This window comes from Natator depressus, chromosome 3 (assembly GCF_965152275.1).
Source record: "Natator depressus isolate rNatDep1 chromosome 3, rNatDep2.hap1, whole genome shotgun sequence".
Taxonomy (NCBI): Eukaryota; Metazoa; Chordata; order Testudines; family Cheloniidae; genus Natator; species Natator depressus.
Genome location: NC_134236.1, coordinates 38,672,283 through 38,684,511, shown reverse-complemented (window position 1 = coordinate 38,684,511; position 12,229 = coordinate 38,672,283). Strand labels below are relative to the sequence as shown.

The 12,229-nt window shown below is 50.5% G+C and overlaps 1 protein-coding gene across 1 annotated transcript in view; it reads right to left on the bottom strand.

Annotated features, from left to right (window-relative positions):
* The window catches only part of PXDN (peroxidasin), a 145,504-nt gene that overhangs the window by 16,561 nt on the left and 116,714 nt on the right, over positions 1 to 12,229 (bottom strand). Inside the window, exon 19 of the mRNA XM_074947748.1 lies at positions 4,693 to 4,901. Coding sequence (XP_074803849.1) covers positions 4,693 to 4,901 — 209 coding nt within the window. The remainder of the gene's footprint in view (positions 1 to 4,692; positions 4,902 to 12,229) is intronic.

Sequence of the window (12,229 nt, the reverse complement as noted above, 5' to 3'; positions counted from 1 at the left end):
TGATTCAAACACGCTATTGGGCACAATACAGGGGTAACTGGATGAAATTTTATAAACTGGAGGACAGACTAGATAATCTAATGGCCCCTTCTGGCCTAAAAACCTATCATCTACATGCTTAAAATAAAGCATGTACTTTAATTCCATTGCTTTTAATGGGATTTAAGCACGTTTTATTGTTTACCTGAATAAGGATGCCTTCCTGAATCAGTCTTAGAAAGGATAAAAATGTACAAGAGAGAAATCTCTTATGCTTCTGGGCACATGCCAATCACTAACTGGTAAGAATTAGGAAGAAATGTCTCCTCTGGACAAGTTATTCTAATATGGGGTTTCTTGTACCTTTCTATGAAAGAACAGGTATTGAGCCACTGTAGAGATAGGATACCACATCAGATACCCCTATTTTCTGATTTAGATAAGATTTCGGAAAGTAATTTAGAAACTTAGAAAATTATACTGATGAATGCTACATACCCTAGGCAACTGGGGTGAAATCCTGGCTCCAAAGTAGTAAATAGTCATTTTGCCATTGACCTCAATTTGTCATGTTTTCATGCCTAATGTTCTGTCATCTTCTTATACAGTATCTGAGGGTATGTCAAAACAGCAATGCAACCTAGTGACCCTATTCATGGGTTTAAGAGTCTGCACTGAATTTTAACCCTAGGTTAAGGATTTTCTGACCTGTGCTCGAATCTAGGGCTCTGGAGTCCACACTGCAGTGCACAGACCCGAGTCAAAGTAACCCCATCTCAGTGTCTAACAATCCTGCCTGCCAATGTCAACACTCTAGCCCTACGAATGCGTTGCACCGTGGGAACACTCTATTGCCCATCTTGTTTCCTAACTGTGACGATGCTATTGATGGGACTCAGGTGCCCATAAGGAGCACATGAATACATAAACTGAATAATTAGTTCCTTTGGGTGGCTGTCTCAGTAGAATCACTGCAGTTTGAAGCGGCTTTGCACTGAACTAAATGAAAATTGGGCTTTCCCCCTTTAGGCTGAGTCACACTGGCAAGAAAATGCACATGTGCACCTGTTCTGAGGATAATTGGGATATCAGTCTTCAAGGCTACCAAACTATTTAAATGAAACTTTTCTGTTCTTAATTTTTAAAATGGTGTGGTTCAAGATATTTTTGCTTGGTTGTTTTTTTATTTATTTGTCTATTTTGAAGTTTGACATAAAAATGTCAGTTTTGGGGGAAAACCACACACACGCCCCAGCCTGGCTGCTGCCGGTTGTGGAGCAGTGAAATGCATCCCCACGGTTTGGGGTGCAGTATGCTCCAGCACACCCCAGGGCTATTCCTTGACTTTAGCAAAGCTTTTGACACGGTCTCCCACAGTATTCTTGTCAGCAAGTTAAAGAAGTATGGGCTGGATGAATGGACTATAAGGGTGGGTAGAAAGCTGGCTATATTGTCGAGCTCAACGGGTAGTGATCAATGGTTCCATGTCTAGTTGGCAGCCGGTATCAAGTGGAGCGCCCCAAGGGTTGGTCCCGGGGCCGGTTTTGTTCAAAATCTTTATTAATGATCTGGAGGATGGAGTGGATTGCACCCTCAGCAAGTTTGCAGATGACACTAAACTGGGAGGAGTGGTAGATACGCTGGAGGGTAGGAATAGGATACAGAGGGACCTAGACAAATTAGAGGATTGGGCTAAATTAAATCTGATGAGGGTCAACAAAGGACAAGTGCAGAGTCCTACACTTAGGAAGGACGGATCCCATGCACTGCTACAGACTAGGGACCGAGTGGCTAGGCAGCAGTTCTGCAAAAAAGGACCTAAGGGTTACAGTGGACAAGAAGCTGGATATGAGTCAAGTGCCCTTGTTGCCAAGAAAGCTAACGGCATTTTGGGCTGTATAAGTAGGAGCATTGCCACCAGATCGAGGGATGTGATCATTCCCCTCTATTCGGCATTGGTGTGGCCTCATCTGGAGTACTGTTTCCAGTTTGGGGCCCCACACTACAAGAAGGATGTGGAAAAATTGGAAAGAGTCCAGCGGAGGGCAACAAAAATGATTAGGGGGCTGGAACACATGACTTTTGAGGAGAGGCTGAGGGAACTGGGGCTGTTTAGTCTGCAAAAGAGAAGAACAAGGGGGGATTTGACAGCTGCTTTCAACGACCTGAAAGGGGGTTCCAAAGAGGATGGATCTCTAGACTGTTCTCAGTGGTGGCAGATGACAGAACAAGGAGCAATGGTCTCAAGTTGCAGTGGGGGAGGTTTAGGTTGGATATTAGGAAAAACTTTTTCACTAGGAGGGTGGTGAAACACTGGAATGGGTTACCTAGGGAGGTGGTAGAATCTCCTTCCTTAGAGGTTTTTAAGGTCAGGCTTGACAAAGCCCTGACTGGGATGATTTAGTTGGGGATTAGGTCCTGCTTTGAGCAGCGGGTTGGACTAGATGACCTCCTGAGGTCCCTTCCAACCCTGATATTCTATGATCCCTTATCCCTGCCCCCTGGGAGGCAGGGATAAAGGACACCCAGGGGCTGTGGGTAAGTTTTGGGGCTGGATCCCACTCACGGCCCTCATAGTGCACACTGTCCAGGCGGCCCTGCACGCATGCACACACACACACACCCAGGAAGGGTGGGGGAGGCGGGGGGAGGCGCAAGGGACAAAGGGTGAAGCAGGACCCAAGAGGAGCCCTGCAGGGATGGCAAGTAGCAGAGCTCCCAGGTCAGCACGGCCGGGGAAGGGGTGATCTCCAACATCCTGGCATCCAGGAGCTGCCTCCCGCCTGTCAGCTGCTCTGGGCAAGCTCTGTACAGCAGCTAGGAAGAGCTGGAGTCACTACCACAGGAGGCTGTGGGGAGGTTTGGAGCTGGCTCCCACTCGCCCCCTTGATAGTGCATGCTCCCCGGGTGCCCTTGCACATGCAGCCCCGGGGGGTGGGGGTGGGGGTTAGAGAGCAGAGCAGGGACCGGGGAATTGCCCTGGAGGAGGCATGGCTGGGGAGTTGGGAGTCATCCTCCCCAAGCCGTGCTGAGCCGGGAGCTTTGCTTCTTTCTCTACTCACAGGGCATCTGCTTAGTCCCTGATCTGCTCTCTGCCCCTGCTCTCACCTGGATAGCATACACCAAAATCTGGCTATGCTCTTGTGACCAGAAATCAGCTCTCTTTGCAAAAAGCTTCTTCTGAATGGTCTCCATGGAAAACCCTGCAGCCTTCCTGACAGCAATGCTCACAGACCAGTGCTCAGAAGACAATGGGTTAATGCTGACCTGAGCTGCTGCCTTTGCAAAGGGAAGTTTGGCTTCTGTTTGCAATAGAGTGCAACAGACTGCACCACAGATTGTCAGCATAGAGAAGACTAAGGAAATTGTCCCAAGGAACTCTGGGATACATCCAGATGACTTCCAGGCCTCGAGTCAACAAGCCTGGGCCACGTGCATACAGGAAAGCAATAGGGCTCAGACCCTAGGTCCCAGTTTAACACAGGCTCAGACCCTCCAGCCCTGTAGGATCCTGGAACCCTAGGTCTGAGTCGTAGGTTAACACAATTGGCATGTGGACACAAGGCGTGAGTCCAGGCTCGAGTCTGGCCTTACACTGCTGTGTAGACATACCCTAAGCATCCTACGAGGATTAATACTTTTATCTTTACAATACTCTTTTGAGGTAAGAAAGGATCATCATCACCATTTTACAGGTGCAGAGCTGAGGTACAGAGAGAATAAGCTACTTTCCCAATGTCACACAGGAAGGATGTGGCAGAGCCATGAATTGATACCATTTCTCCTGAGTCTTAGTCGACTACTTGAAACATAGGGTAATTGTTCCTCTGTTAAGATACCGAAAAAAGCCGCAGAGGTAGCTTTCTTGGAAAATCTGAAGTTGAACTTGGGGAACTCATTGCTCAAACAGTTCACCCTGCGGAAAAGTTAGGTACTGGGGCCTGTGACAATCCCAAGCAGCAGGTTAGAATGTCAAGGAAGTAGAAAGAAAATACTGGGTGTTTCATTTAAACTCTAATTCTTTTATAATGATAAATCAGTAATTCTGCTGTGTGAGTAGTTAAGTAAACTTCAGAGGTAATCTGGTTTTGTTATTATAGAATAGAACAGTTTTGCATTAAAAAAAAAATTAAATCCGGGTTTGTTCAAGCAATCTAAGAGGTAACAGCTTTTGGTAACTAAGTGTCTGCTCCTCTGCCCTCCATGTGGAAAAGCATTTTGCACTGAACAAAACAGGAAGGATAACAAAAACAGATGCTTCCTACTTACCCAGCTATAACAATTAAATACATGGATGACTTAGTACATATAAATTTAAGTACAGTGAGCAAAACATTGATTCTTACAGTCTAAATTTTAATCAAACAATGGAATTTACTAGAATTTGTAAGGTCATTTAGGAAAAATAGTAAGTTTTCAATGTTTTTTATAAGTAAACTGCTAATACAACAGAACCAAAACCTTAGCTATACAGTAGCTACATCAATCTCCTGACCAGATTCCTTCACCGCCTATTACTTCTATGGGAAGTGGAATATTACTTCTGCACACTCCAAGTGTGGTTTTGTAAGCACATTATCCATCTTCCTAGTTCAGACTGAGTTAGAGTTGAATAGTAACTAAAAATCTCGTAAAATTTCTTCAAAGCAGGCCATTAAAAAAACATAACCAGAAACATAGGATGCACTCCCAATACTCTCCCTGGATACAGACCTTCACAGCAATCTTGCCACATCCTGAGATCCAGTTTGGGAATTTCTTCACAGCTACCATAACCATGTGGGAACTCGGCCACCTTAAAGACATCACGTTGCACTCTGGTTATATTGTCAGCGTTGTCGCACAAAATTCTGGCAAGAGATGTTTGCTTGATCTGAGTCAGCTGAGGTGGACTAAATACACCAGGATTCTCATACCATAACCTGTAGTCTCACAGAAAGAAAAGTTAAGTTCTTAGACAGTTAAGACAATGGTAAATAAAATAAAATAAAATAAAATAAAGACAGACATACAGATAGTTTGTACTTTACTAGAGATCTTGGGATATTATAATCAACACAAAATAGTATTCTTTGAAAAACAGATTGTAGGAAAAATACAGTTCCTGAAAGCAGATGACTTTATACTCTGTCTTCATGTTCCTTTCTAATTAGCCATGAGGCCTCTGTCCACAAATCTTCCCAGGTGAACAATTTTTTTTGGTAGAAGAGACAAAGCAGCCAGAGCATACTTGCAAATTAACATGGATTTACAGTTGCTTTGCACAAAGACACCAAAGCTTACATGCCAATTTCCCTTTCCCTCCTGTTATACGCATGCTCAAATTCGTACCCTCTCGAGGCATCCGAACATTCCTGTGCACACACATTCCAATTTTCCCCTCCCTCCTGTTTCCCATTTTCTCCTGCACATACATACCCCTAGAACAGAGGTGGGCAAACTATGGCCCACGGGCCACATCCAGCTGTGGGACCCTCCTGCCCGGCCCCTGAGATCCTGGATTGGGAGGCTAGTCCCCGCTCCGCCACAGCCTCAGCGCTGAAATGCTCTGGGCGGCCGGGCAGCGCAGTTGCAGAGCCGCAGCCTGACCCGGTCCTCTGGGCGGCGCGGCTGTAGCACTGCCAGCCACTGGTGCTCCAGGCAGCATGATAAGGGGGCGGGGGGGTTGGATAGAGGGCAGGGGCGGGGTATGGATGGGGTCGGGGCGGTCAGAGGGCGGGGAACAGGGGAGTTGGATGGGGCATGGGTCCCGGGGGGGCAAGTCAGGAATGAGAGGGGGGGTTGGATGGGTGGCAGGGGGCAATCAGGGTGGGCGGTCCGGGGGTGGTCAGGGGACAGGGAGTGGTGGATGGGGTAGGAATCCCGGGGGGGCATGGGGGACATCAGGGGATGGGGGGGCAGGAGTCCTGGGGGAGCCATGAGGGAGTGAGAAGTGGGGGGGGGGGACAGATGGAGGGGGGGGACAGATAGGGGGCAGGGGCCGGGCCATGCCTGGCTGTTTGGGGAGACACAACCTCCCCTTACCAGCCCTCCATACAATTTTGGAAACCCGATGTGGCCCTCAGGCCAAAAAGTTTGCCTGCCCCTGCCCTAGAATATTGGTCTTTCCTGCAGTCTATGGAGTAGAACTGGTGCACCAGTAGTTTGTGAAAAGAAATAGAATCTTAGAATGTCAGGGTTGGAAGGGACCTCAGGAGGTCATCTAGTCCAACCCCCTGCTCAAAGCAGGACCAATCCGCAATTTTTGCCCCAGATCCCTAAATGGCCCCCTCAAGGATTTAACTCACAACCCTGGGTTTAGCAGGCCAATGCTCAAACCACTCAGCTATCCCTTTGTTCTTTGAGATGTGTTGCTCATGTCCATTCCATATTAGGTATGTGTGCTCACCACATGCACTGGTGCCGGGCATTTTTCCTTCAGTGGTATCTGTAGGAGACTGGCTCTGCCGCCCTCTGGAGCGGTATATAAGGGGTGGGGGGTGCCACCGGCTCCCCACACCGTCAGTTCCTTCTTGCCGGAAACTCCGACAGTGGGGAAGGAGGGCAGGTTATGGAATGGACCTGAGCAACACATCTCAAAGAACACCAGTTACAGGAAAGGTCACTGTCTTCTCTTCTTCGAGTGCTTGCTCATGTCCATTCCACACTAGGTGACTCCCAAGCAGTGCCAACAGAGATGGGTAGAAGTTCACAGATGTGTAGATTGCAACACAGCTCTGCCAAACCCAGCATTGTCTCTGGCATGCTGACTGATGGTATAATATGCTGTGAATGTGTGAAGATCACGTCGCGGCTCTGCAAATGTCCTGGATGGGAACGTGTGCCAGGAAGGCCGCCGAGGACGCCTGACATCTGGTGGAGTGGGCCCTCACAATCGGCGGCAGCGAGACCTGTGACAGCTTGTAATAGGTCCAGAGGGAGGAAGTGGTCCAGTTGGAAATCCTCTGCGATGACACTGGAAGGCCCTTCATCCTATCCGCTATTGCGATGAAGAGCTGGGTCAACCTGCGGAAGGGCTTGGTACGCTCCAGGTGAAATGCCAGGGCACGTCTGACGTCCAGGGTGTGCAGCCGCATTTCCTCCACAGTGGTGTATGGCTTGGGACAAAGCATTGGGAGGAAGATGTCCTGGTTGACATGGAAGGAAGACACCACCTTCAGCAGAAAGGCTGGATAGGGTCACAGTTGAACTTTGTACCTGTAGAACACTGTATACAGTGGCTCCGATGTCAGGGCTTTAGGCTCCGACACTCATCTTGCGGATGTTATCGCCACAAGGAATGCGACCTTCCATGACAGGTGGGAGAGGGAGCAGGAGCCCATAGACTCAAAGGGTGGGCCCATGAGCCTAGAAAGAACCAAGTTAAGGTCCCACTGTGGAACAGGAGGCCGGGCCGGTGGGAAGAGTCTCTCGAAGCCTCTCAGGAAACAGACCGACATGTCGTGTGAAAACACTGCCTGCCCTTGGATTGGCGGGTGAAAAGTGGAGATAGCCGCAAGGTGTAGTCTGATAGAAGAGAGGGAAAACCCCTGATTCTTAAGATGGAGCAGGTAATCTAAGATAGATTGTAAGGAGGAGCGGGTTGGAGAGATGTTATGTTCAGACGCCCAGTGGGAGAACCTCGTCCATTTGGCCAGGTAGGTTGCTGAAGGCTTTCTGCTTTCCAAGAGGATTTGCTGGACCTCGTTAGAGCAGGCCCGCTCCTCCAAATTCAGCCACGCAGTATCCACTCCATGAGGTGGAGGGGGGGCAAGATTGGGATGTAGGAGACGCCCATGATCTTGCAAGAGCAGATCTGGTTGGTTGGGAAGGGGCCAGGGAGCGGCCACTGCTAGGTCCATCAGCATGCCGAAACAATGTTGGCGCAGCCATGCCGGGGTGACCATGATGACTTGGCTCTTGTCTCTCTTGACCTTTGACAGGACTCTGCTGATGAGTGGGATCGGTGGAAAGGCGTAAATCAGAGCCCCTGACCACAAAAGGAGGAAGGTGTTGGAGAAGGAGTCTTTGCCCAGGCCTTGTAGGGAACAGAAGCGAAGACATTTCCTGTTCTGTCTGGTGGCAAACAGGTCCACTTAGGAAGTTCCCCACTTCTGAAAGAGGGACTGGGCTACCTCTGGATGGAGCAATCACTCATGGTGAGAGGAAAAGGATCTGCTGAGGCCATCTGCCAGTGTGTTCCTGATGCCGGGGAGGTGACAGGTCTCCAGTTGGGTCGCATGGTCAATGTAGAAATCCCACAGTCGGAGTGCCTCTTGGCAGAAGGCCAATGAGCGTGCTCCCCCTTGCCTGTTGATGTAAAACATCGAAGTCATATTGTCTGTGAACACTCTCACCACCTTGTCTGCCAGGTGTGGTAGAAAGACTCCGAAGGCCAAGCGTACTGCTCTGAGCTCCTTGACATTTATGTGCAACGTCATCTCCTCTGGGGACCACATGCCCTGGGTCTGAAGGCCACTGAGATGAGCTCCCCAGACGAGGTCTGAGGTGTCCGATATCAACTCGATCGAGTGACAAGAGCTGTCCAATGGAACTCCTTCCAGGACTGCCCTGGGGTTGGTCCACCACTGTAGCAAGGTAAGTATCGTAGGTGGGATGATAACGACCTTTTCCAAGTGATCTCTGGACTGTAATAGACCATCAGCAGCCACTGCTGTAAGGGCCGCATCCTGAGCCTGGCATGGTGGACGACATATATACATGCTGCCATGTGTCCCAGCAGGCACAAGCAAATCCTGGCCATGGTCAGGGGGAACACCGCAACTCACACAATGAGGTCCACTATCGTCTGAAACCTCTCCTGCAGTAGAAACACTCTGGCACAGGTGGAGTCAAGCACTGCTCCGATGAACTCTATCCTCTGCACCGGAACTAACATTGAGTTTTTGTCGTTTACCAGCAGGCCCTGGGATTTGGTACGTGGCCTGCAGAATCACAACATGCCTCTGAACTTGGGACCTGGAGCAGCCTTTGATGAGCCAGTTGTCAAGGTACGGGTAGATCTGGATACCTTGACATTTGAGGTAAGTGGTTACTACCGACATGCACTTGGTGAACACCCTCAGTGCTGTCACAACGCCGAACTGTAGGACTGCGGACTGATAGTGGTCGGTTCACACTGTGAAACGTAGGAAGCATCTGTGACCTTGAAAGATCACTATGTGGAAATATGCATCCTTGAAATCGAGGGCAGCATACCAGTCTCCCGGATTCACGGAGGGGATGATGGAGGCCAGGGAGACCATGTGGAACTTCAGCTTCTTCAGGTATTTGTTGAGGTCTCGCAGGTCCAGGATGAGCTGTAGACCGCCCTGGGCCTTTGGGATTAAAAAGTACCAGGAACAGAACCCCTTGTTCCTGTACTCGTGGGAACCTTTTCCACCGCACGCAGCTGCAGCAACCCTTCTACCTCTTGTGCATGAAGACTCTCGTGAGAAGGGTCCCTGAAGAGGGACAGGAAGGGGTGTAGAAAGAAACTGGAGGGCATAATCCTGTGCCACAGTATTGAGGACCCAGAGGTCCGAAGTTATAGTGGTCCATGTGGGGAGAAAAAATAAAAGGCAGTTGGAAAACAGCGGGAAAGACGGATCCGGGGTATAGTCCGGGGTAGGTCACCCTAGAGTGCACCCTCAAAACACTCGCTTGCCCCCCTGCTTGTTGTGGGTCGAGCCTCATTGGGCAGAGGGTGGAGGTGGGTGTCTCGGACGGCGCTTGTAGCCCCTATTTTTCTTATGGGGCGGGTCCTGATGGGGTTGGCTCCCTTGATCCTGAGATGGCTGAGGTTTGAACCACATATGGGCTGGACCAGGGATGTACAGCCCTAGAGTTTTCAGGGTAGTGTGGGAGTCTTTCAGTCCGTGCAGCTTACTATCCGTCTGGCTCTGCAAACAGGGCCTGACCATCGAAGGGGAGGTCCTGCATCCACTGCTGAGCCTCAGTTGACAGACCTGAGAGGAGCAACCAGGATGCCCTCCGCATGGAAATGGCCAACGCCATGGTGCGAGCCATGGAGTCTTCCACGTCCGAAGCTGCTTGGAGGGCCGCTCTGGCCACAGCCGTGTCCTCCTCGAGGATTGCCCAGAACTCCTTCCTGGACCCATGGGGCAGCAAGACCTCAAATTTGGCCATGGTCTGCCACATGTTATAGTTGTAGAGGCCAAAGAGGGCTTGGTGGTTGGCCACTCTCAACTGAAGGCTGGAGAACGAATATTTTTTTTGCCCAAACAGATCCAGTCTCTTCGAGTCTTTATTCTTGGGTGTAGCCCTGGTTGACCCTGCCTTTCCCTCTGGTTAACAGCCTCATCTACAAGGGAGTTTAGGGCCGGGTGAGTAGAGAGATACTCATAGCCTTTAGCTGGCACAAAGAATTTGCGCTTAGCCCTTTCTGAAATAGTTAGCAGGGAGGAGGGGGTTTGCCACAGGGCATTATTTTCAATACCCCCCTCATGTAGGGGTAAAGCCATCCTGGCGGGCACTGTGGAACAAAGGATGTCGAACAGTGAGTCCGATGGCTCCTCGAGTTCCTCTGCCTGGAACCCCAGGTTAGAGGCGACCTGTCCGATCAAGATGGGTCCCTCACACGGGCCCTCGGGGATTTTCGGCGTTCAGTGGATTTGCGTCGGTAGACTGGTGATCTACGCCTCACGCTGCTCAACTGGTACCAGGACCTAGAGCGGGACTGGGAGCCAGAGTGGGCTGGTCGTCAGGAGGATCTCCCCGACCGTGGGGATTTGCGTCTCGGCGACAGGTGCTGGTAGGCGGGTGACATGTGGCTCCATTCAACCAATCAGTCACGTGATCGGTGCCGAGGCATTGGAGACACAAGGGGTTGATCTTGATGTTCATGCCGTCCGCAGGTCTGCACCAGGTTACTGGTGAGCCGCACCTCAAATCCGGCTGTCTGTGTCCAGGATCCGGAGACCGAAGAGGGCTTCTCTGAGCCTGCCTCCTTACGTCCGAGGCATGACGGCTCCTTGTGGGTGAGCACTGGCTGGACGTCCCCTGTGATGGGGAGCGGTGCTGCTGAATCAGGGACACATGGAATGGTCCCAAGGTGGGTTTATGCCTGGACTTGGGTACCGCCAGGGCCGGTGTGGGAGGCACAGATAGTGTCAGGATCTCCTGCGCTGCCTCCAGGGCCTCAGGAGTCGACAGGACTTCTAGTTGACAGAGGCCCTCGTCACTGTCTGGTGTGGTGGGCATAGTACGGGAGGGGCTAGACTGTTCAACTTCAGCTGGGGCCTGACTCCCTGACAGAGGTGTTGAGCCGTCCAGCACGGGTCTTGGCTCTTCTCCGGCCCTCTCCTTTCCCTTACCGGAAGTGGGAGATCTTCCCCTCGCGGTCCTCTTGGGCTTCTTGGCCAGGGCCGGGAAGGGGGACTGGTGCCGGCTCATAGATGGCGCAGGTGGAGTGCTCCGCATAGAAGCTGCGGTGCTCGCGGCTGAATCGGACCTCTGCTCCGGTGCTTGGGTCAGGGCTAACACTATCAAGAATGCCCTGAGACGGATGTCTCGCTCCCTTTTTGTTCAGGGTTTGAATGCTTTACAAATGTGACACTTATCGCTTATGTGTCCTTCGCCTAGATACCTTAAACAACTAACGTGAGGGTCACTGATAGGCCTATGCTGCTTGCAACGATCGCATGGCTTACAGCCTGGGGACTGGGGCATGCCCCGTCCCTAGGCTGAGTCCCGTCCGGGACCAACTAACTAGAACTAACACTGAGGGTAACTACTAACTATATACAACTATTTGGCATGGAAAAAAATAGTTTGTGAGACACACTGAAGGAAGTGAAAAGCTAGCTGAAGTAGCAGACGTTCCAACACCGTCAATGGCAGTAAGAAGGAGCTGAGGGTGGGGGGAGCTGGAGGCGCCCCTTATACCGCGGTATGTGTGTGTCGCTCCAGAGGGCACCAGAGCCCGTCCCCTATGGATACCACCTAATATGGAATGGAATGAGTAAGCACTCCTATGTTCCTACCTAACATAGTGACAATGGAACATCTCCTGACTTAACTGACAGAATGGACAGAAATGTTATTGGCCCACACAGTGTGTCAAGGCTATGGATGAAGTAAAGAAGCTTATAACATCTGAAAAAGTGCTTACATACGGCACAGGAGCAGTAATTTCACATGTATTGGAAGATCATACTGAAAGGCCTATTGTCTTTGCTTCTAGATCTCTGACCTCAGTAGAACATACATGAGCACAAGTTCAGCAGGATGTTTTACACCAGTGATGCCT